The 25486-nt window shown below is 37.2% G+C and overlaps 1 protein-coding gene and 1 long non-coding RNA gene across 3 annotated transcripts in view; one reads left to right on the top strand and one right to left on the bottom strand.

The window, feature by feature from the left end:
- The first annotated feature begins 925 nt into the window (after positions 1-925).
- On the top strand, positions 926-20421 carry LOC140603756 (uncharacterized). Its single transcript, XR_012006748.1, has 7 exons — positions 926-1413; positions 7281-7441; positions 10822-10921; positions 12830-12912; positions 13788-14037; positions 14961-15177; positions 20318-20421. It is a non-coding gene; the product is annotated as an uncharacterized lncRNA (long non-coding RNA).
- COLEC10 (collectin subfamily member 10) overlaps positions 11214-25486 on the bottom strand; it is a 40912-nt gene continuing 26639 nt past the window's right edge. The window contains exons 4-7 of one of the 2 annotated variants that reach the window (XM_072774317.1): positions 17493-17546; positions 15784-15879; positions 13664-13984; positions 11214-12699 (exon numbers count right to left, since the gene is read on the bottom strand). In XM_072774317.1, the coding sequence (XP_072630418.1) occupies positions 12653-12699; positions 13664-13984; positions 15784-15879; positions 17493-17546 (518 nt within the window). In that variant the 3' untranslated portion in view covers positions 11214-12652. Of the gene's footprint in view, positions 13985-15783; positions 15880-17492; positions 17547-25486 lie in introns of both variants that reach the window. The other variant, XM_072774316.1, reaches the window with a different exon arrangement.

The raw sequence follows: 25486 nt of genomic DNA, 5'->3' as shown, positions 1-25486 counted from the left end.
GGCTGATGGCCTGTTATATTGCCAGGTATAATGTATCGATTTAACAACAATATCTCACTTTAATCATCAAAAAAAAAGCCCTTTACACCTCAAAAATGCCAACTTGATAAAAAAAATAACACAATAAGATCACCATGGACATTACAGTAATTCTAAATATCTCATGGCAATTGCTTTTTAAAAAACTATAATTGCTATTTCCTCATTTGGGAAATTTTTAGTGATCGTCAAAACACTTAGGGAAACTGAAATTTCAGTGAATACAAAAGTGACACTGGAACAATAGGATTGATTTCGGACTGGCAGTTATATCTCCATGGGCTTACCCAAGTTTGGTTTCTTTGCAAGGGAGTAAGCTCAGCCCTGCCTACTGGATTAAGGTATGCAGAGCAGTGTGCTGGAGATGGGGAGGTGCAGAGCAAGGGAGAAACAGGAGGTATATTTCTTTACTACCAGTTTTACTTAAAAGACTGGTAGATACTTATTTCACCTTAAGATCAACACAACACATTGTAGATTAGATTGTAACATCTAGAAGAATTTTGAGATAAGATATAGAACTACAAATAAATTTATTTTTGCATCATTGACAAGCTTCACTTCCCTGGGCTGAATCACTTGGCAAGGACGAGTTTGTGCATCTGAGTTAGCTGAGAAGCTGGGAGGTGAGAGGGAACAGAAGGAAAGAAGGGATGTAGGAGGCATCTTGTGATTTAACAAAATGGGTATTGGTTCTTCTTGATATTTATATCCCCAATCCCAGTGGTCTTAGGCCACTGGAAAGAAGAACAAAATTCAGTCCTAGAATTTCTAAGGAGTGAATGTTCTAAGTAATTATGATGTATAATGTCTCCTGGCCAAATGAAGGTGGAATAAGAGCATGCCTTTGCTCTTTATCTCTTTTCATTTGTTTCCCTTTCTCTCACTAAGCCCTTAGTTTGATGCAAATTAGCATAATTCAAAATGCTGTTAGTCCAAACAGAGGTGTATTTATTTATAGGTAGATAAACGGGTGGATGTATGGATAGAAAGATGGAAAGAAAAAGAGAGGCACAGAGAAAGAGATTTTACGAGTTAATGAAATCATTACTCCTCTGCACCTGTCCCCATCTCACCCATTGCCCTGCCACAGTGGTGACACAAGACCAAGCCTGAGCCTCTTGGGGACAACAGCAGATCATGGTGTCACAGACAGCAGGGCACAACATATTTTTTTCTGGAGTTGGTAAAGTGGAAAAATGGGGATCTGGGCTTACAGGCGATCGTCTTCCCTATCATGAGATGAGTCTGTAGAAAGGAGTCCAATGAAGAGAACCCAGGGAAGACCGAATCTTTTCAGAACCCAGATCTAGATGAGCCACAGTCCAGCTGCCCTGTGTTTACTACTTTCTTTCCCTGCTTCACTTAGTCTGAGTTGAGTTTCTGTTTCTTCCCATTAAAAGATTCTGGGCTGAAGTAGCACAAATGGGGATCTACAAGAAATGGTGCAAAGGGAATAGGAAGATGGAATTCTAAATTAACAGTTACTTTTCCAAATCACCATTTTCTTGATTGAGCTGATTGTGATTGAAAGTAAAATCTTGAGTCACATACTGGGTCTTGAGATTTTATTAGGGTTCAAATAGATTTTTAAAAAATTAAACTTACTGTTAATTTTTTTGAAGAACATAAATATAATTATATATGTTATAATTTATTTAATTATATATTTAGTTATAATTATACTTTACATATAATTAATAGTGATATTAATGGTTATAATGGTTATATAATTAATGGTTATAATGGTTATATAATTAATGGTTATAATGATATAATTAATGATTGCTATATAATATTCATAATTTGTTATATTGTTATTTTATATGTTATAATATATGTGCATATACATATATATCTCCACTTTATAAGCATGATGATTATAATGTCAAAGAATTTCAGAGTCTTGTGGAAACATTAAAAAATAGTTCTGAAGGATTTGAGTTGCAGGAGAGGCCTAATAGACCTGAGATGCCAGGATATGCCAAAGAGTGGACAGCACTCTTGGATTATGTCTGGCCCCTTTGGTTTTAGCAATTTAGAAAGTTCCTAAAGTTAGGAGTCATATCTTTGACCTCTTTGTATCTGCCAAAACCAGCTCTGCAGACCTACTGGCTCCTTCTTCACCTATGAATAAATCTATATATTTTGAAAAAAAGGCACTACAACCAACTGTACTGTTTTAGAGAATTTCTCCCGGCCACAGCTCCTATTTTTCATTAAAATTCCTGTTCAATTCTGGGTTCCTGACCTATTGCCTTACGTCTGGTTTCTGCCAATCTGCCTGCCTCTTGACTCTGATGCTAATTAGAACTGCCCGTTCATATTAATCCTGGCTGTCCACTGTTTGTTGCCTTTCTAATTTTGAAACTCTTCCAACTTCTTCATCTCATCCTTGTTTTCAAAATCTATCATAAGCCATCATCAGACTCCGCTTGCTGAAGATGAGTTTGGAATCCACTCTCTATGCTGGATATCTTTGTTTGACCTTCAGTTCCATCTCTGTCTGGCTCTACCATGCTCAAAGCCTGGGGAGGCTGAATTTTACAGCTTACAACAACTGGATCCTCTACCCTCTGGCTTCCAGTTGGAATTGGCCAATGAGAAGCACTTGTAGGAGAACAGAGAGCAGGGAGACGTGAGTCGCTAATGATTTCCTGGCTCCCCTGTGGTCGGTCTCAGTAGCCACAGGTCCTATCAGGTAGCTCTTACCTGTGGCTCTCTCTAGATCTGGTAACCTGTCCCTCAAATTGGCCCTACAGGCCTTGCAGTTGTTGTCTTACATGTGTCATGACCCTTTGATGGTTTCCCTTAATTCTACTTAGACCTTTGTATAAGACTTCCCTTTGGACTCTTCTCAATTACCTCATTTGTGTGTGCTCTTTCCTGTAAGGACCTTGATTAAAGCACCTCTAGTTCCTAGATTGCTGCTCTGAATGTACTAGGACCAGGGGGCACCAGAACTTCAAATTCTATTCCTGGATATATCACTTATAAGGTAGTTACTGAACAAGCATGCACTGGTTACTTCTTATATTCTGGGCACTTTGCCTTGCCTTTAATCCCTCTTCCCAACAGAAAGCCATGACAGCAATGTGTAGAGCTGTGCCTCCAGAACAGAGGGAGAACTCCTGAGGGCCTTTAGGAAGCTAAGATTGTGAGTCCTATTTCACTGGATGAATGAGAGGTTGCTACACAGATAATGGGGAACAATACATGAAGGCAAAATACACCAGAGAGATGAACCTGTTGTGGAAACTTCTAGTACATGTCTAGATTTGGAGGTATGGGGATGCCTGGGTGGCTCAGTGGTTGAGTATCTGCCTTTGGCTCAGGACCCTGGGATCAAGTTCTGCATTGGGTTTCCCCCAGGGAGTCTGCTTCTCCCTCTGCCTATGTCTTGCCTATGTCTCTCTGTGTGTCTTTCATGAATAAATAATTAAAATCTTAAAAAAATATATTTGGAGGTATGCGCCTGGAAACGGGTTGCAAAAGGAGGGGCTTAAAAAGGTGGGAAGAAGTCATATTACAAAGAATGCATATTCATTCATCTATTATCTAAGTTTGATAATACATTATATTATGAATTTGTGCCCCTATTTTGTAGGAATATAAAAGTAGGAGATAGGGGGCACCTGGGTAGCTCAGTCGGTTAAGCTTCTGCCTTTGGCTCAGGTCATGATCCCAGGGTCCTGGGATTGAGCCCTGCATCTGGCTCCCTGCTCAGTGGAGAGCTTGCTTCTTCCTCTCCCTCTTTCCCTCTCCGTCCCCCCCCCCAGTTTGTGTGGGCTCTCTCTCTCTCTCTCCCTCTAATAAATAAATAAAACCTTTTTAAAAATCATTAAAAAAGAGTAGGAGATAGGATTGGAACAAAACTTAAGTGACTGTTTACCTGCAAAAGTTAAAAAGTTGTTGCCATCATAGAATACGTGATATTTCATGTTTAAAATTAAATAAACACAACATCTCCTATTACATACTTCACATTAATAAGAGAGGAAAATAGTCATTTGAAAGTTCTGAAGAGTTGTTTGTCCAGTCTAGAATACTGTCTCTACGGCAGAGGGACCTGAATGCTTTCAGAACCCCAGAGGACTTAACAGCCTCACCACTTGGAACCCATAGGCCATGCTTCCCTCCAGAGTGACTGGTGATGTCCTATAGGAGGATCCTGTAGTCTCCATCTTCCTGTCACACTGCATCCCTGGATCATATCACTTCAGCCCAGGGGACCCCAATTATGTCATTTTTCCTTCTGTTGGTCAGAGCAATTGCTGCTCAAGTTTCTTTTCAGAAACTTGACCTCAAGTGCTTTAAACCAGACCCTGGTGGAACTCTCTCTCCATTAGAATCTCTTCCTTTATGTGAGGTGGTATTTTCCCTTGCCTTCTGAGGGATAGAAAAAAAGAATTGTCTTCAGAATTCTTGAAATATCTATTTATTACTTTTGAGGAATGGATGAAATGTTCCTAAGTTTACAACCTATTACATGACTGGTGAAGGTGCTGTGAAACAGTCATGTTTTTGCGCAGTTTTCCCTCTTTTCCATGCATCCATCTATATGTGCATTGTACGCACAGATAACAAGCTCAGGTAAGTGGGTTGTGAGCAGTCTCAATAAAGCATAAGTAGCAAGACAGAAACTGGACCTTCCAAATATGCCCATTATCCTATGGTGAGACAGAAAGTGCTGTAGTTAATAATGCAAACACTGACTGCATTGAAATCCCATCAGAGTGAACTGAGGAATGTTACTTAATCTTTGTGCCCCAATTTACTCATAGGCAAAACAGAGATAATAATAGCATGTACCACATAGAGTGGATTTGTGGATTGAATCAAAATCACATGTCAAATGCTTAGTGTAACACTCAAGTTAAATCAGTTATTATTTTGATTGACTATGTCCAAAACCTCTCTTGATCTTGTTGCTTCAACTCCCCTTTATAGGCAAACTTCCTAAAAATGGTATGACTTCCCTTTTCTATTAAATCCCGTGGTTTTAAATTAAAATATGCCTCTCACATGGCACTTTAAAAAATGACCTATTTCCTAAAATTCTTTATACTGGTATGTTTTCTATATATGCCATCTCTACCTTCTTGCAGCCCATGTCCCCATCAACCCCACTGTACTTTGTCTTTTGCCTCCATCATACTATTGAGATTTTTGCTAAGTTCCTTAATGACTTCATGTTGACAAATTCATTATTGTTGGGTGCCAATGGAAGAAACCATATTAAAAATCATATTAGGAGTAAAGGTATTTACCCCAAAGATACAAATGTGATGATCCTAAGAGGCACATGAATCCCAATATTTATAGCAGCAATTTCCACAATAGCCAAACTATGGAAGGAGCCCAGATATCCACTGACAGATAAATGGATAAAGAAGATGTGGTATGTATATACAATGGAATATTACTCAGCCATACATTGACATGGATGGATCTGGAGGGTATTATGCTGGGCAAAATAAGTCCATCAGAAAAAGATAATTATCATATGATTTCACTCATATGTAGAATATAAGAAACAGCCAAGGATCATAGGGGAGGAGAGGGAAAATGGAATGGAAAGAAATTAGAGAAGGGGACAAACCATGAGAGACTCTTAACTATAGGAAACAAACTGAGAGTTGCTGGAGGGGAGGTGGGGGAGATAGGGTAAATGGGTGAGGAGGGCATTAAGGAGGGCACAAGATGGAATGAGCACTGGGTGTTACATGCAACTAATGAATTATTGAACTCTACATCTGAAACTAATAATGTACTATGTGTTGGCTAATTGAATTTAAACTAAAAAATAAAAGAATAAAGGAAATAAGGACCTATAATCCCAATATCTATGTGATAACTATACTTCAGCAAAGGGTGAGGATATTTTCCAACAACCATGGCCAGGAATTCCTAGGAAATAATGGGCCATAGGGGTTATGTTAAATGCAAGGATGTTTCAGAAACCCAAGCATAGCAAATTATTTAGGAGTATTTGTAGACAATTTAACAGCAAATATTTCTAGTATAAGGAATTTGCATACTAGGACCCAAATATCATATAATTTTTGTCCATATGGATCTGAGGGCTTGTTTGTGGTGATCAGAGGAATACATTCCTTACTATGTATAATTTCACTCTATAAATATTATCTTGATAATTCATAGTCATATGAATCAGTGAAGCCAGAACATTAGTGTACATCAAACTATTAAATTTTTGAAAATGTAGGAATGAAGGAAACTTGTAACACAACATTTTGAAAGAGAAGCAGTAGTATCATGTTCCATCCCATTCACAATAAGGGAGTATTTGAAAAAAGAAGAGCTTAGCTATTTTTTTCCTTTGCACTTCCAAAGGTGGAAATATAAACATATATATTTTCCTCCTTCCTTGTTCTTTTTATAAAATCTCTCTATGCATAGGTGTTTAGTGTTAGGAAACCCAGATGAAATATTTTCAAGCTTCTTTAACAACTGTGCTTTTTGATGCTTTATTTTAGTGTCTCAATATGTATTTTTGGATATATCAACTTACCTCCTTTTTCTCAGATGTAGAGACCAAAACTGGAAATAGCTTCTTGTGTTTGTTCATTCTATTCTTTAAGTCCTAAGGCCCTTTAGGGCAAAGATAATATCCCTATTCTGTGAAAGAGAGAATTATGGTGCTTGTAAATGCCCATATGGAAATCCTCATCCATCCTAGACATTGTATCCCTAAAGGGTACCAAGGTTGGCAAGTTCAAAGATAAAATCATACAAAACAGGAGATTGGGGGGAAATGTTTTTAAACATAAACATTGGGCAGCCCGGGTGGCTCAGCGGTTTAGCGCCGCCTTCAGCCCAGGGCATGATTCTGGAGACCCAGGATTGAGTCCCACGTCGGGCTCCCTGCATGGAGCCTGCTTCTCCTTCTGCCTATCTCTCTGCCTCTCTCTCTCTGTGTCTCTCATGAATGAATAAATAAAAAAAAATCTTTAAAAAAAAAACAAAAAAAACCATAAACATTGCCAGAAAGCATCCACTCATAAAACATGTATGTTTCTCCTGGTAGCCTTCTCCAGAATCACCTTCTCCAAGTTGATTTAGGAAATATCCATGTGAAATTGTGATCTGCTATGGGAAGAGTCTCCTATAATTCTATGTTATGTTGACTATACTTAGTAAAAATATTTATGTAGACTTTATTGGATTTAAGTTAAATGTGTTTGCAATTACTTCTCTTCTTACCCTATTTTCTCAAGACTTAGAAAATGTTCCTGTGCCTGCCTGGGCTTTTCATACATCAGTACTCTTCCCTGGGGCTTATATTTTATTATATAAGCAAGAGTTGATTTTACACAGTCCTCAAGTTCTCATCTTCATTCCTTCTCCCAGAGGCCCACCAACCAAGTTTACACAAAGAGTAAGTTAACTATTGATAAATTAGTCTGCTTAAGGGTTTTAAAGTGAAAAATGCAATATGCCGAAGGGTTATATTGCTTTAAAATTGTATGGACACACATTAATCTCCATTATTTCCCAAATGCAGAGGCCAACATGGTGATTGATCGGGGGTTGCTATAGTCACATTTTAATAAATGGTAAAGTTTCTAACTCACTGCGCCTTCCTTCCTCCTATCTGTTCTTATTTTATTATGAAAATAACGGTCTATGGCAAATCTGGGTTTCACTGAATGTCAGGTGTAGGTCACCAGGAAAAAATAAGTCAATTGCCAGGTGTCAATGCTCATTTATGCACAACCACGAAGATACATTCTATCTTTGTGAGGAAATGGTGTGGGTGAGTATACACACTGATATAAGAACTTTTTGTTCACATCAAAATGAGTCAATGTGTAAATGTATTCATAGATATGTCTATGTTGCTCTTTGAGAAAGGGTAATGAAATACTGTTACAAAAAAAAATTTCCTCATCCAGCTTATCTTAATATATCTTTGAAGAGGTGTTATGTTGAAGAGGAAGCACATATAAAAATAGAAAGGTTTATATATTCCATCCCTAATAATGGAATAAATCTTGGGCCTCAGTGTGGTAGGCTTGATATTCAATGAAACTGATGAGAGTTCTCCCCATGAGTCTAGAAACCTTATTTGTCTTCTTTTCCATTGTATCTCCAGCCCTTATCATGGTGCCACTTAACACATATTCAATGCATAGTCAATATTCCACAAATATATTTGATGAATTAATGAACTCTCCCATCCACCCAAGCCATTGCACATCATATAGGCTTTATGAATATGGACTCTGATTTTGACTTCATTCTCCCACTGGCACTGGACACCTGCCCTGAACTCTCTCAATGAGACCTTACCAAACCATCTACCTTTTAATAGCCTCTTCTCTGGGGGTTAAACCCTGCCCACCATGTAACTTCCTAATAAGTAGATTTTTTTTTTATGATTGAGATGCCCCAAGTGACTTTGAATACCATTTATATTCTACATCTGTGACTCTCATGCCTCACCAACAAAATTTGAATTCATTGGGTGTGGGACAGATCACCTAGGTTTAGAGAAACTTATAAAACTAGATATCTATCCTAATAGTAAGTGCCATAGTGAGGACAGTTGTCCCTGCCCCAATTCATACTTTCATTAAGAGCCTACTCCAGCTTATCTCTGGGCCAGAACTCCCCAAGTTATAAATAGCAAAGAGCAGAACAAGGGCAATGGGTGGAAACTAGAAGGAAGCATATTTTAGTTCACCATCAGGAAGATTTCTCTAACAGGGCTAGCAAATTACCAAAAACATTCATATATGGATTGCAAGACTACCTGTTGGGAGTGCAGTGAAAGAAATTCCTATATTCATAAAAAGATTCATGTATACAATATCTGTGACAAGTGGTTCCTTTCCTTTCACCTTCATTTTTCTTTTTCCCCCTCAAATTTTACCAGCTAGATTATAAAGGTCTTACAACCTCAACATGGTGCAAGTTGATGATTTCATTTTTAAGTTTAAAAAAATAGTTACTTTTTATGTGATAAATATGAGTTCAGATGAACTGCATCTTAGAAAAAGTAGGAATGGTTTTAGAATCAATCAAAAGTAGAAATGGTTTTAGAATCAGTCTCAATGCTAATTCTAACCAGGAGTGCAACTTTTGGCAGATATATTCACTGCCCTAAAGATGAAAATTTTATCTAGGAATGAGGATAAGAAAAGTGACCTGTTTGTGTATACACTCACAGAGACACCTATACAGCATATTCATATATACATACATATAGTGTATATGCTGTTTACATATAGTTTCTCACTAAAGTGATTCTTTGTATATAAAATGTATATAGATAGATACCCTCCAACTTCAGGAAGTTCGCATTTCAGTGCTTTGCTTTTACGAAGACCTGTATTGGTACCTGCTTTCAGTAACTGAAAGACATCCGAAGAGAATTTCCACTTTTATGGGAAAAAAGCTGAAAAGTGAACACAGTGTTGGTTTGGCAGCTGCCGTGATAGAGGCAGCTACGCTCCAAACAGTGACAGTCACCCAGCCAACCTCCTTCCCCGGGACCTACACTCAGCATCCCAGCATCAACTACCAGAGCTCTGACCTGTCTGTGAGCACCTGTGTTTTACTTTGATTTATTTTGTGCATCGTTATCAAGATGTGTCCTAAGGTATTAGAAAAGCCTAAGTGAGGCGCTTTAGGGGAGGGGGGAGGGAAGAGGTTGGGAACACTCAGAAATATTACATATAAGTTAATAGCAATTGTTTCTTCAATTCCCACCATTTCAGTTTACAAAAGGTTCACAGGAAAGCTCTACTTTCGTGTAGTAGGGTGAAACCTGTATCTTAAAATCGGACTTGTTTCTTTTCAACATGTAGTTGGTAGTAATGGTTAAGTTTTATTGCACTCATATAAGGTGTCTGGCTGGTACCCTGTTTCTTACCTCATTGCACATTACCTCTTTAATTGTCACAGTACTCTGTGAGGAGGAACTATACCGATTAAGAAAACAAGGTTTAAAGCTTAGAAATTTTCCCCTAATAGGGCTAATAGGTGGCACAGTTGGCATTGGAATTTATGACATCATGCGCCGGATCTAGATTTTTTTTTACTTTTAAAGTGATACACTTAAAGATTCAGAGTACTACATGGAATCCCGTCGTGATTTTCTTATTAAAGAGAAACCTACAGATGTTCAGCTTTAATCTATTAATGATGCACTGGGTGCTGCTATTTAATATTAATCTTTCCTCTTCAATAAATATCTTATTGTCTCAAATTATGCAATCCAGAAAAGTGAAAATTAGTTGGTTAATAACAAATCAGCCCATATATGGTTAACATAGATCTAAGCAGAACAATATATATGTGTGTATATATATATATATATATATATTTTAGTGCCAGCAGTTTTTAAGGGTAACTTGTCCAAAATATAATCAATGTCTATTATATTTGTCTCAACATTGGATATACACCTTTCCACAGTGTTTGGAAAATAACTCTGGACATAAGATATTTCTTCTTACCTAGTTGCTGTGGAATGTGTTGCTTTGAAAAGACAGTACTATGAGGTTGTAAATGTATTTTTTTTAATTTTCTTCTCTTGGAACTTTTATGTAGTCCTTGTGATATACACAGATGTATCCCTGAAAAGTTGAGTATGAACTTAACGCTTTGAGAATAAAATTGATTTTAAATGCTTATTATTTAAGGGAATTCTCATTAATTTTATGGGGCAAATAAATTATTTCATTTTTATTTTGAGCAAATCTTGATTTTCATATATCTGATCTGCTTTCCCTTTATCGGAGCTATCTACAGAACTATAGTGAGGCTCTACTAAGTCACCTCCCCAACACTAATGCCATATATGGACAATTTATGAATTAAAAAATAAACTGGTGAACACCAAATTTGTAAGGTAAGTTTCTGAATCCCCGGCATCTCTGTTTCTTTACTCTAATGTTTAGCTTTGGAAACTAATCAAGAGAGATTAGTTGAGTTCCTGCTATGAGAGAATCATGGATGAGCTGCCATTTAAAATGAACAGAAAACAGGCTGGAAAGAACACTGGCTGGAGTCCTGCTTTTCTCCCAAATGAGTCGACTTTGATAAATTACTTAGCTTCCTCAGGCCTAGTATTCTCATTAGGAAAATGGCAGTAAAAATGTCTTCCCTTTCTACAGCACAGTTTATCAGGATCAAATGAGACATAATGTGTGAGGGTGTTTATTTTGTAAAGCACAAAGAACTTGACAAAATTTAAGTAAGTTTTATATTAAATCTAATTAAGTGCGTGATGCCTTAGACACTCTGTCATCTCTTGGAAGCATTGGCAGCGAAGATGAGTCATTGAAAAAAATGTTTTAATAAAATGAGGATAATAATAATAGTACTTAGAGTACACACAATAAATATGAATACTTTGGCCACCTAGGATAGATCAGAATATGGATCCCACTGCCACTTGCCTCTAAGCAATGCTTGCTGTGTATTCCCTCTGCTTTCCTCTTATCTCTTTCTTTTCCTCCAGCCATTCCTCAGTTCTTGTTTGTCATGCCCTTGACTGGCTGGCATTCCATTCAAGATTATTGGCTTTGATATAGTGTCTTGCTTTGTAGTTTTTATTAAACTGCCTTGCCTTCAAAATATCATATGCCACATTTTCAAAAGCCTAAATACGTAGTTTATTAACCTGATGAATGGCAAACATTGAACAAATTCCTGTAATTGAGCTGAATTGATTGAAGTGTAAATGGAAGACCTTGACTTTGATGTCAGTGTATCCTAATGACCTTCTTCATGGATAGAACCTTCAGAACTTTTCCCCAGAGGTGAGAAATGAGAAGTTCACCTTTTTTGGCTAGCAGACTGTTTTGTGTGACTTAAAACTTGGTCTAAAAATTGACTAGTTGCCAATATTTTTAAATGAATATATATCATAAAGTTCCGTCTGACTATCTTGAAATATCAGAACATATGGTGATATTGCATCCTCCATAGCAAGCATGGTGGTGACAGAGGCAGGGGAGCAGCGGAGCTGGTTTCTTTAGAAGAATAAACTATGTTCAGTACTAGGATCCCCACCCATTTCACTTGATTTATTTATGTCATTTTGTATGGCCCCTATAGGACCTGAGTTTGTGACTCTCGATAAACCGACAGAAATAACCTAATTAAATCTTATCTCATAACCAGTTAGTCATGGGTGAAATCATGGACAGATGGTTTAAGGTGAACATATGTTGTTGATCTGTTTCTCTTATTTCATTAACCATTTTGCCAGCATTTTAAACAGTCTAATCATATGTCACAAACTATAACTGGAGAAACAGTTTATAAGGGGGAAAATCTAGAGTTTTGTTGAGCTATATTATTTTCAAATTTGAAAGGAAAGCTGCTTTGAGTTTTGATTGGCAGTTCAAAGTAGAGTTTTTCCAGCTCAATAAATGTGAGTCCTAGGCATGTTCCAAACTCCCCACCTGCCACATTCCTATGATTTCAGAATACTGCAAAGGGCATCTCTGGCGAGGTTTTTACAGCATTTAGTTATGGAAAGTAAAAGGCCTCTCATGAAATGTCACCATAAGTGATATATTAGAGGCAAAGAAGAGAAGACTTATCAACTTAACATTGGTAGCACCTGAGGCTTCTAGAGTTTTCTGAAGGCTTCACAAACTTCTTCCTTCATTTCCATGCCTAAGGGGAGAAAAGGTGATATGGCTATATATAAGATAAGGAAAAATGTAGTCATATTAGTAGCAAGGGGCAATTTAATAGGAGGATTATATTTTTGGAAAAAATCCTCTCTCTCTCTCTCTCTCTTCAGTGTCTGAAGTTCACCTTTCCTCAAATCAAAATTACAACTTGGAGCTCAGGAATTAAGCTGTGGTCCTATAGAAAGAGACCAAGGTAACTACTTGGTAGACCTCAGAGAAGGCTGTCAATCAGAAACATGGAAATTCTCTGTGTGATTCTATACAGTCCGGAACAGCTCACAGGCTAAAAGGTTCTCATATAGAGAAGTTTGGGATTGAAGTATTTTTATGTCTTGGCAAACAAGAGGCCCTTTTGAGTTGGCTATAGAAATGGTAACTGAATAGTCAAAGAATAGAGGATCTTGGCTTCAAAGATGTTAGATAACATCTCTACATTCCTAACAGAAGGCCTTCCCATATGTCTGGCTTGAACAAAGGCAAGTTAGCCTAATCTTCACCAACCAACTGTCCAATTATCCACTGGGCTAACTAGACAGTGGTTTAGGGGTCTAGGGAGAGGCAGCAGAGCAAATACCAAGAGAACATTTCATTTGACACATAGACAACCACATTCCACACAATTAGTAATTCAAACTCTCTCTCAGGATCCATGTAACTTGGTGAGCTATTGGCTCAACAATATGCCATGTATGAAAATGTTCAAAATGAAAATGTTCAAAGAAGAACATGGCAATGGGGATTCCAAACCTCAGTTTAGCATTTTCTACTTGTCTTGAATCAGAATGAATTTGGTGTAATTAGAAAGAAAAAGATGTATAAAAATAACTGCAATGGTAGACACAGAGAAATAACAAATGGGTGGCAGGAGCAGAGTTACTTTTTCTTCTTGACAAACTCACAGACAAAGTACATGGTAAGATGGCACTCCGTGTCATTCCATCTACCTGAGCTCAGCATTTCCACACAGTCCTCATGACCATAGGGATCACTGGGCTCTCCCTCCTTCCAGTTGCTGTAGTTCTGCAGTGGAGTGTTGTCCGTGAACACATACTGTCCCTCCTTCTCCAGGTCATTCACCCCAATGAACACCCGGAAGAAGCCACTCTTAGCGACATAGTCAGCGATGAGTGTGTTGGCAGCTTCATCCTTTGGCATGGCCAGCATCCCACCCCGGATCCGGCAGTGTGTCAGGGACTCCCTGTAGTTCTTCTCTTCTTGCACGATGTAGTAGAATTTCTCCTCAGTTTCCCTAATCCCTGCTATGACTTTGCAGAGAGGAAAAGAGCATGATTATGCATCACAGAAGGAGAAACGGCAAGTATGTAATATTGCTGGACTTAAATTCATTTATTTGTTGTTCAACAAGCAAGTCCCTATTATGAGGTAGGCACTGGTTAAATTTTTTTAAAATCATCTTTGTAGTTATCAAATGGAGAACAAAGTCCTGCCAATTGTCCTCCCTCCTTAACTCCCCACACAGCTATGAAGAAGAGACTATTTTGACAAAGGCTTGTTATATGAATTGCCATTCACCTCCTCTCAGACTATTTTCCTATCCTATTTATGCTTTGCCACACATAGAGTTCCAAGAGCATGCCTTTCTCTATCCCACTTCTAGGACTTTCATGCCTGGAAAGTCCACTCATTGCTTTACCTGGAAAACTCTTATTTGCCATTTAGATCCCCGTGGAAGAATTTTCTCCTATAAGAACTTTTCCAGTATCTCTGGATAGGCATGGGGCTCTTGAGCACTCTCCTCCATGTTTCCATAGCTCCTTCCTCTTCCCCTTTTGTATCACTCAGCACATTCTGATCTGTTTGTCTGCATGCTTCATGTACTAAACTACAAACGTCTTGAGGACAATAACCATGTCTTACCACTCAGAACCTACAAGAGTGCATGAGCAGGTAAAAGCTTATTGAATGGATATAGGAATAATACAGAAGATTGTCCACTTTTCCTGGGCTATGAACACGTACATGAACACGTGAGTGTCCATGCTCACTCCAGGTACACGAAGTACTGAGCTACTGCATAAGCTTCAGGACAGAATTGGGGACTCAGAATCATCCTGAGCTCATAATATATTAAATGCATTTTTAGGCTTTGGGGGCATCTACATGTATTTCTTTGGGTCTGTAAATTAAAATTTACCAAGAAATCTATTATCACGCCAATAAATGCTGAAAATTATTGTTCTATGTTGAACGCCTAATATCTGTTTTTTTTTCTTTCATTAGAATCCAAGTCATGTCAGAGACACCATCTCAGTATTATAACCAGAGTTAAAATTAAGAATATTCTGAAATGAAGATGAACACAAGATGGCATATGTGTGTTTCTAATAGTGTACAAAAAACATAGCTGGATTATAATAAATAAAAGTAAAACAAAATTAAACCAATTTCAACTGTAACTACAATAGATTCCCATTCACACTGCCTCAGAAGAGAACATGTAAGTCCACTTAAAGGGCTGAATTCACTACTAATTACAATGGGGAAATGGCTGATGTGGGAAGTGGCACAATTCAGGAAAACACATAATATTCTGTTGATTTGTACTGAGGGTAGCGGAATCAGTGAAACCTGTATTTGAATCCCTGATACTCTGTTAATTGACTCTGTATCTACGGGCAAGGTAATTTCTGTAAGCCTCAGGGTAATCATAATACCTACACCCTAAGTATTATTTCAAGTACTCAAGAAAATAGCTATTGTTTTTACTTCTCTTTTCTGAGATGCTGGCTCTGACTTTTCCTGGCCCTTTTGATTCTTAAGACATGACTTGCCAGACTTTGCCCTTTTCTCCATTCACCTCTCTCCAGAAAGTATCTTTTTCTATCCATAGGTAATGCAATATATGTGAATATACGTAGATAGTGGTCTCAGAGTGTCCTGGAGTCTGAGAGGATAATTAGCATTTTAAGAGACCTATAAAGTGGTGACATTATCTCAGTAGGCCTTTTCCTGACCCAAGGTATTTCCCACTAGGAATACTGGATTTGTAATGTTGAAAGAGATTAAATCAGTAGATAGCACAAAGCAAAGAGGATATACTCACCATTCTTGACAAACTTCATAGATGTCTTGAGGCGAGCAACACTAATATCCAGTTGTCCAACTACTTTCCGATACCTTCCACAATCACAGACAGTACCTTTTAAATGACAAAAACTATAAATTCATGTGAAAGCACAGAGACCAGTTGGAAAGAGCAATTGCTCTCTTCTCCATCTTTACTATCTTTTCCTAGTCTGGCTTTATCTTTCTGTGCATGGCTATACTTTTAGTCTTTTATTTAAAACAAGGCTTCTACTTTACACTGTCTTCAGGAATTTACAAAATATCTTTTTGAGTATTTTAAATGTGTCGAAACATAATTCTAAGCCAGATTTTTAAAGAGAAGAGTAAATATGGCAAACCCCTGCACACATACTGTGGACCGTTTGGCATTTTTGTTGAACACAAAATGTGCCTGTCCAATCTCAAAATAAAATCTTTACAGCTTTCTTAAATTTCTAGTCAATATTCTCTTCTGTTAACTGCATTGCCCACTGGCTCACACAACTCTCCCAAGACAGGAGAAAACTTTCATGATGAAACCAAATGATAATTCTAATTATCCATTTCAAGTACAGCTTGAATGATCCTTGAATGTTTCAAGGACTAAGTTTAATTCTTGTGAATAGATTCAACTTATAATTTCAAGAACCAGTTGTCCCATTTGTGGATTAACTCTGATTTTAATTTCTGCCATTCATTCCCTCCTTGCTCATTTACTTTTTCAACTACCTGCTGATACTGTGACAGAGAAAAAAGTGTAAGGAAAATGATATGAAATTCAAATGATTCCCTTTTTCTATTTAATGACTGCCTCATGTAATCAGTTCCTTTTGCTTTCTTCTTTGGCAGTTGAAAAGCAGAAAGAATTTTATTAGCCAAAGGGGGGAAAAATCTGTGGCTTTATTTATCCACATTCACAGTTAAATATAAGGAATTTAAAACAGGTCCTAGAATTAGTCTTCACTACACTTCTGTGACCTCCCCCAGAGCAATCTGCTTTCTTTCCCTGCAAATATCACTGGAAATAAAACTCTTTTACAATTTATGGAGACTCTCCCTGACCATTGAAGGGATGTTGTGTATCCATGGGGTCTTTCTGGATCAGGCCAGTTTGCTGTGGGCAAACTGCTGGCCCCTGTTTGGTTGAGATGCTGGTGGAATGTAAGGCACGCCGGTGCAGTCCTACTTACTGCTAAGGCCATGGTGGATTTTCCTAGGGCTCTAGGACAATGAGGGCTACTTCCTAACGTGCTGGGTTTGTTTCCTCCCACTAAGCATGACTAGGATGGAATGTGCCATCATTCCCTTCCCCAGGGCTTGGAAAGTCACCAGCAGATAGAGAGGAAAGTTTCCTTCTTTCCTTTCTCCTAGCCCAAGTAAAATAAGGTTAAACACGGAGAGGACAATTGTTTTTTCATAAAAATACATTATATTTAAAGATGAATACATTTAGAGGTACCTGGGGATTCAGTCAGTTAAGCGTGTGCCCTTGAGTTCAGGTCATGATCTTGGGGTCCTGGGATCGAGCCCCACGTCATGCTCCCTGCTCAATGTGGAGTCTGCTTCTCCTTCTCCCTCTGTTCCCCGCCCCCCACTCATGCTTGCTCTCTCTCTCTCTCTCTCAAATAAATAAATAGGTAAAATCTTTAAAAAATGAATACATTTGGGATAATGCTAAAATTTAAGAGAAAAATGATCATGTTGTACCTGCTTTGCCTTTTCCTCCTGGTATTCCAGGCAAACCTTTTTCCCCTTTGTCTCCTGAATAAAAAGAAAAGCCAGGATATGAACAATGAACTAAAATGGTGAATCATTTCTGGCAGAAAATATCTTATATACCTAAAAACACGGGAAACAGTTTTTAAATTTCATTTGCCATATCTCCAACTAATATCCCTTGGTTTTATATACATAATTTGATTTTGAGTTAATTGCTCAAGTACAAAACTAATCAAACAAGTCATAATTTATTTAGATTGAATGCAGAATTCTGATGGGATGGCAAAGAAAGATTGAAATTTGTGTTACCTGCCCTACTAACATAGCCTTCTGAGAAAGGCTAATACAATTCTCCGCATGTTTTTAACTTCAAAAGTGCCATTGTTTTGTGTATCTGAATCACTTAGTGAGCACATTGCAGTGTCTATGTATTTATTATGTCTCCAAGTCCTTCCATATGGCTTTGTCCTTGGATTTTCAAAGATATGTTGTGCTTTTTCAATTTAATTCAAATATTTACTATTTATTACTTACCCTATGCAAGACAAAAAGCTTGGTACTTTGACAGGATATAAAGAGAGACAAGATTAAACTTCTGACTTGAAGGATTTTACACTTTTTGAAAAGATGTGATATATGCAAATATCTGTAATATAAAGTTGTGTCAAATATATTATACTGAAATATCAACGTTGATAATTTTCCCTTCTACTCTTTGTATGTGGCCATTTTCTTATTCAGTCAGAGGTATCCACAAAATACTTCTCAGAGAATCAGGATTATTAAAGCAGAGAGAAAAAAAATGTTGATTTTTTTCGGCTTCAAAATAAGCCCTTGAAGCCTACATCAGACACAATAATTGAAAGCAAAAGCTTTTGATTTCCAAGAGGAAATGTTTGGCTGAAGTTCTTGAGAATCAAAAGAGAAGATCCTGATGGAAATAAAATAGAGTTTATGCTTCAATGGTGAACTGGAAAAAGAAAAAGAAAGAATTTGAGAGGAATGAATATAGGATGAAGGTCATCCATGCTAAAAGAGTAGAGGGGCTTACTTTCATGGAAGTTTAGTGAGGCCAGGGAATTAGTTATATTCCCCGAGGGAGCAATGTGAGGGGAAATGGAATCAGAATTAAGGTTCCGCCTAACCTCATCCTTTACCAGCAAAAGGGAAAAAATGAGAGCCACTCTAAAACCCATAAGGTGGCCCACATTGCCTGCTCATTATCTATTCTTTTCATCACTGTCTGCTGACTACTTTTCACTAAGAGTCCTGTATGTCTTAACTGTTGATCTTCCAGGAAAGCCTGCATGCCAGGGCTCTAAGAATTTGCTGAGCCTTTCCAAATTGACCCCCGTGAACACTTCTCTTTATAGTGATGGTGGATATTCATGAGCTCCCCGAACAGAAGGAGGGGTCCTTGAAATCCAGAACACAATTAAATATGTAGGATGAAGCCCCAGAACTTGCACTTGGGTGAAATAAAACAACAGTGAAATCCATGAAAATGGAATGTGGTAAATTCTGTAAAAGAGGTGTTGAACAGAGATAATATACTCTGGGAGGGAGGTAGATGACATAGTACTTCTACTGGGAGGATGAAGAAAGGCTTTCCAGGGAAGATAGCTCTGGAGCTTAGTTATGAAAAAGAGAATGAAAGATGAAGTTATGAAAGATGAAGATGGGAGCAAGGTAGGGGACAATACACAACAGAGGTATAGTTGGAAAAAAGCATGGAAATATGCCACACACCCAGATGAAGATTGCTCTGCTCGTACCTAAGTTGTGTCCTGCAAATTCCTCAATTTCTCTTATATGTAAATTGTAAAAGATAAAAATAGATTCTGAGAATATATTAATGGAAGAAAGAGAACTTACATTTGCTAAGTATTGTTCCAGATACTTTATATAGATATTATCATGTTATTTATAGATACCATCAAATTAAATCCTATGAGTTAAGTAATATTATCTTTATTCTACAATGAAAAGAATGGAAGATCATAGAGACAACATAACTTGTTCAAGGACATCTAAGCAATTCAGTGGCTGTGCTGTTATTGAAACCCAACCATTTCTGGCTCCCCAGTTCATGGTGCCTCCCAAATGAGTGAACCAATGATTTAATGAAATAAAGTATTGAAAAAATATTATCAGTAATTGAAAGGAATGCCAAGTCCTTGTCACCACCAGAAACAATATGGACTTAAAAGATCATATGAATATAGTTTAATATTTTATCTTTTGAAAATAGTGTGTTTTCTTTAAATGTGGATCCTTTCAATTCAGTGTGGGCTGAAAGTTTATTCTAGTCCTGCTATGATCCTAGTTCTGGGCTAAACCCAATGGTGGATATCAAAGAAGGCTAACATGTAGTGTTTGTTTTATAAAAATAATGGGGGTTTTAAGGAAAACAAAGCATACATCAGAGACCACAGAAATGGGACACTGTTACTATTACCTACCCACAGAGTGAAATAAAGGAAGTGCCTCCCAGATATTTGGCAAAAATGGTGTGGATCAGAGTAGAGAAGATGTTCACTGAAGCAAGAGCCTTCAGCTGGATCTTCCTAGCTTGCTATTTTATTTTATTTTATTTTATTTTATTTTATTTTATTTTATTTTATTTATTTTTACATTTGTTTTTATTTAAGTTCTATTTATCAACATATAGTTTAACACCCAGTACTCAGCTGGATCTTAAGAGTGCAGAAAACAGATTTTTAAATTGATAGATGGCTTTCTTGTCTGACAAGATGTAAGGACTGTGACTACTTTCCAGTATTTTCACATGAATTTCTTTCCTTTTTTAACAGATGGGAAAGCCAAAGCAGTATGGTAGAGTGAACAACCATGGCAGTCCAAAAAAACCAACGCTTGAATTCTGGCTCTGCCGCTTACTAGATAAACATGAACCGGTTACATAATTTTTTAAGCCTCTATTTCTTTATTTCTTTAAGTGGAAATAATGATGCAAGAAGCAGTAGATTATGAAGGGAGATAAATTAGATAATGTCATCTTATCCTGGAATTAACTCTGTGCTTAAGTCATAGAGAATGGTCAACCAATGTTAGCTTCTGCCAGTACTTAGCCAGAAAGCATGCCACATCCTTAGCTGGTTCATGGAGGATGTGAGTTTATAGTGCCTATTCCCAAAAATGAATTCTGGCTTAAAGCCATACACAAAACTTACTTTGGCCCATGACCAGGAACGTGTCAGTAATAACTGTCTTAAGGCTGAAGAATTAGAGGTTGTATTTAAACAAACAAACCATAGCACTTTTACTGTAAAAGGATTATTGACCTTAAGTAAAAACATTTATTTTGCTATGAGATTGAATTTGCCTATATTAAATCATTCTCTCTTATTCCTAAAATGAAATATTGACATCCAGAAAGCTACCTTGTCCATGCGAGTGACAACATTAAGGTCAGCCCAGAAAGTTGAGATTAATCTGAGTCAGTGAAAAATTTAGAAGGGCCCACTGATGAAACGAGGACAATAAATTTCAAAGTACAGATTAAAAATGAAATTAATCCAGGTGAGCCAGAACACTAACCCTCCATTTTTTTGAAATTCCAGGACATGCTCATAAATTTTGATGGCATATCTCTGGAGGAGAAAGAAATCTCAGTGAATGGTGGAAACTGATGTTAAGGGACAGTAGTACTTATAGAAATAAAGAGTAGAAATAGGCTACATCATAGGAAATGATATATTTTATCATTTACTTTTTCATTCTTAATGCAGTAAATTAGAAAGTTTCCACTGTATAATAGGCATTATGATAAAATGATGAAAAAGTATGGTCCCCATGCAGAGCTTATATTTATTTAACTAAAAGTCCCAATACAGCCTTCACTCATTTGTTCCTCCAGACGTTCACAAGTCTGTAGGGGAAAAAAGACAAGCTAATAAGCCATGACAATGTGTAAAATGATAGAAGTGTACAAATATGAAATTGGCTTGAAGAACATAAGGTTAGTTAACTCTATCATTTCCAGACGTTACTTCTTCAATATTTGTGGAAGTTCATCCATTATGAGGCTCAGAAAATCATACTGAACTCTACTCTTCCTATCTCTGTCATGCACCACCCTCCCCAAAACACCTTGTCTTATTCTATGAAAGGTTTAAGACTTGATTCAAGTTCATGAACAACAACTCTCTGAGTTAGTCTCTGTATTTGACACATCTAAATCTAGGCAAATGCACCAGCTAGAACAACTCATTGAAAAACAAACTTCTTAAATTCTGGACATGTTCATGAGAATGACTCCTCTTTCCGCTCCACTCCTACTCATCTCCAGGGCAGTACTTGGGATCTCAACCACACGGAACATTGAGACATTTCAGAAATCTTGAAGTCCAAGATCCCATTTTCTGGCTATATCTTTCCATCTCTTAGCCAGTAGTTAAATGAAGCTGATACAGCTAAGAGCAGCTCCATGATGCATTTTATCTGAAAATTATACAATCTGTGGAGCCCTCTTTAAGAAAAATAATACACAATTACAAATGGAAAAGTGGTATAAAAATGAATACCTATAAGAAAAGAAATAAAAACAAATCACTAAATTTTAAAAGTAGACACCACATTGAAGATTCACTAATAATCATAACATTTTAATTAATAAAGTTGCGAATCTATAGTTCTTTTTTTCACACCTGTAGGCTGCATATGTTTGGCTGCTTTCATGAATATGCAACTGACCTACTACTACTTATTGATAAGTGCATCATTTCCCATTGCAAAATAGCATCAACTTTGCAAAAACCAAACTTAGGAGTCTTCCTGCATGTTCCATTCACTTTCATTGGTGTATTTATCTGCCTCTGCATAAATTAACACTATTTTGTAGCTTTAAAAAAAATGTTTAAATTCAGCCTTCCAGTTTTGTTTTTCTTTTTTAAGGTTTTCTTTGGCTGTTTTTGGTTCCTTTCATTTCCATATACATTTTGAATTGGCTTATTAAATTCTGAGAGAGCTACTTCTGGGATGTTTATTGAGATAGCATTGATCTATGCATAAATTTGAGGGTCATCTTATTCACATTGATCATCTTAACTATATTAAGTCTTCCAATCTATGAATGTAGTTTTACTTCCAATTTCTTAAACAGTCTTTAATTTTTCTCATTATCACAATGTCCTGTTTGTTGTAGAAGTCTTAGACACCTTTGTAATTTTATTCCTAGATATTTAATAATTTTGTTGCTGTAATAAGTGGCATATTTTTCATTTCATGTTTCTAATTATTGATTTCTGATCATATAGAAAGAAAATTGAGTTTTGTATGGCTAAACTGCAAAAACTCAGTACAAATAGTTAATCTGTAGATTCATTTGTATTTTTTTAAAAATAAATTTATTTTTTATTGGTGTTCAATTTGCCAACATACAGAATAACACCCAGTGCTCATCCCGTCAAGTATCCCCCTCAGTGCCCGTTACCCATTCACCCCCACCCTCTGCCCTCCTCCCCTTCCACCACCCCAGTTCGTTTCCCAGAGTTAGGAGTCTTCATGTTCTGTCTCCCTTTCTGATATTTCCTACCCATTTCTTCTCCCTTCCCTTCTATTCCTTTTCACTATTATTTATATTCCCCAAATGAATGAGACCATATAATGTTTTTCCTTCTCCGATTGACTCATTTCACTCAGCATAATACCCTCCAGTTCCATCCACGTTGAAGCAAATGGTGGGTATTTGTCATTTCTAATGGCTGAGGAATATTCCATTGTATACATAGACCACAGCTTCTTTATCCATTCATCTTTCGATGGACACCGAGGCTCCTTCCACAGTTTGGCTATTGTGGACATTGCTGCTAGAAACATCGGGGTGCAGGTGTCCCAGCATTTCATTGCATCTGTATCTTTGGGGTAAATCCCCAACAGTGCAATTGCTGGGTCGTAGGGCAGGTCTATTTTTAACTCTTTGAGGAACCTCCACACAGTTTTCCAGAGTGGCTGCACCAGTTCACATTCCCACCAACAGTGTAAGAGGGTTCCCTTTTCTCCTCATCCTCTCCAACATTTGTGGTTTCCTGCCTTGTTAATTTTCCCCATTCTCACTGGTGTGAGGTGGTATCTCATTGTGGTTTTGATTTGTATTTCCCTGATGGCAAGTGATGCAGAGCATTTTCTCATGTGCGTGTTGGCCATGTCTATGTCTTCCTCTGTGAGATTTCTCTTCATGTCTTTTGCCCATTTCATGATTGGATTGTTTGTTTCTTTGGTGTTGAGTTTAAGAAGTTCTTTATAGATCTTGGAAACTAGCCCTTTATCTGATATGTCATTTGCAAATATCTTCTCCCATTCTGTAGGTTGTCTTTGAGTTTTGTTGACTGTATCCTTTGCTGTGCAAAAGCTTCTTATCTTGATGAAGTCCCAATAGTTCATTTTTGCTTTTGTTTCTTTTGCCTTCGTGGATCTATCTTGCAAGAAGTTACTGTGGCCGAGTTCAAAAAGGGTGTTGCCTGTGTTCTTCTCTAGGATTTTGATGGAATCTTGTCTCACATTTAGATCTTTCATCCATTTTGAGTTTATCTTTGTGTATGGTGAAAGGGAGTGGTCTAGTTTCATTCTTCTGCATGTGGATGTCCAATTTTCCCAGCACCATTTATTGAAGAGACTGTCTTTCTTCCAGTGGATAGTCTTTCCTCCTTTATCGAATATTAGTTGACCATAAAGTTGAGGGTCCACTTCTGGATTCTCTATTCTGTTCCACTGATCTATGTGTCTGTTTTTGTGCCAGTACCACACTGTCTTGATGACCACAGCTTTGTAGTACAACCTGAAATCTGGCATTGTGATGCCCCCAGCTATGGTTTTCTTTTTTAAAATTCCCCTGGCTATTCGGGGTCTTTTCTGATTCCACACAAATCTTAAAATAATTTGTTCTAGCTCTCTGAAGAAAGTCCATGGTATTTTGATAGGGATTGCATTAAACGTGTAAATTGCCCTGGGTAACATTGATTGCTTGTATTTTTTGGATATGCAATCACATCATCTGCAAATAATGACACTTTCATTTCTTTGTTTCCAATTATTGTGATTCTTATCTCTTGTTCTCACCATTTTTCTCTAGCTAGGACCTCTGCTATGATGTTGCTTAGAACTGGGGATGAGGGCTGTGGCTCATCTCGTTTCCAATCTCAGGAGAGAAGTGTTCAAGATTCCCTTATTGAGTATGATTTTTAATAGGTTTCTCTTCCTGGTGTTGATATTACCTTTCAAATTAAATGTTACCCTCTAATTCAAATATATTTTGAAACACGGATGGGTGTATGTTTAATAAATATTTTTCAGAATTTCTGGAGTTCTAAATGAAAAAGTTTATTTTTGAAGTGAAAAAGAGTGACATTTTCCTGGGCCACTCTCTTTTGGTAGGCCTTGAATGCCAGTTCAGTTTGAGCAACTTTGTGCATGAGCTTCTCAGTCTTCTAGTGCTGCCTTGCTTATGAATTGGTGAATGATTTGAAAGGAAAAATAGTACAGAATGCACAGCCACCTTAGTGTGTTTCTCTTCTCCTCCAGATTAGGCCCCTAAAGTCCTATTCAGTTTGGTAGCTCTCCCACACATTCAAATTTATATTTGTTTTTTTGTTTTGTTTGTTTTGACTCAGGTGGTCATTCTTAACAGATGGATTAATGCAAGTGAATTTCTCATAGCTTATAGCAGAAATCTGAATTTTGTTTTATTATTAATAGTAAAATTAAGAAATTTCTTTACCTTTGCCACTTATGATTGATGATTTATGTAAATTAAAAATATTGTCAAATTTGAGGATACCTCTCTAAAATCCTTTTCATATATGAGCTGTTGGGTTTGAAAACATTTTCCAAAGCCCAGCCCTGGCCCTGTACATTTCAAACGTTGTTTCTTTCCACAACTCACACATTCCTTGTTCTAGATGTGCCAAGACACATTCATATGATGATCCAATCTCTACTCCTGCACTTTTTCACCATGACTTGGG

Source organism: Canis lupus, chromosome 14 (genome assembly GCF_048164855.1).
Source record: "Canis lupus baileyi chromosome 14, mCanLup2.hap1, whole genome shotgun sequence".
In the NCBI taxonomy this organism is placed as follows: Eukaryota; Metazoa; Chordata; class Mammalia; order Carnivora; family Canidae; genus Canis; species Canis lupus.
Note: the sequence above shows the minus strand (reverse complement) of the source record. Positions and strands in the feature narration are given on the sequence as shown.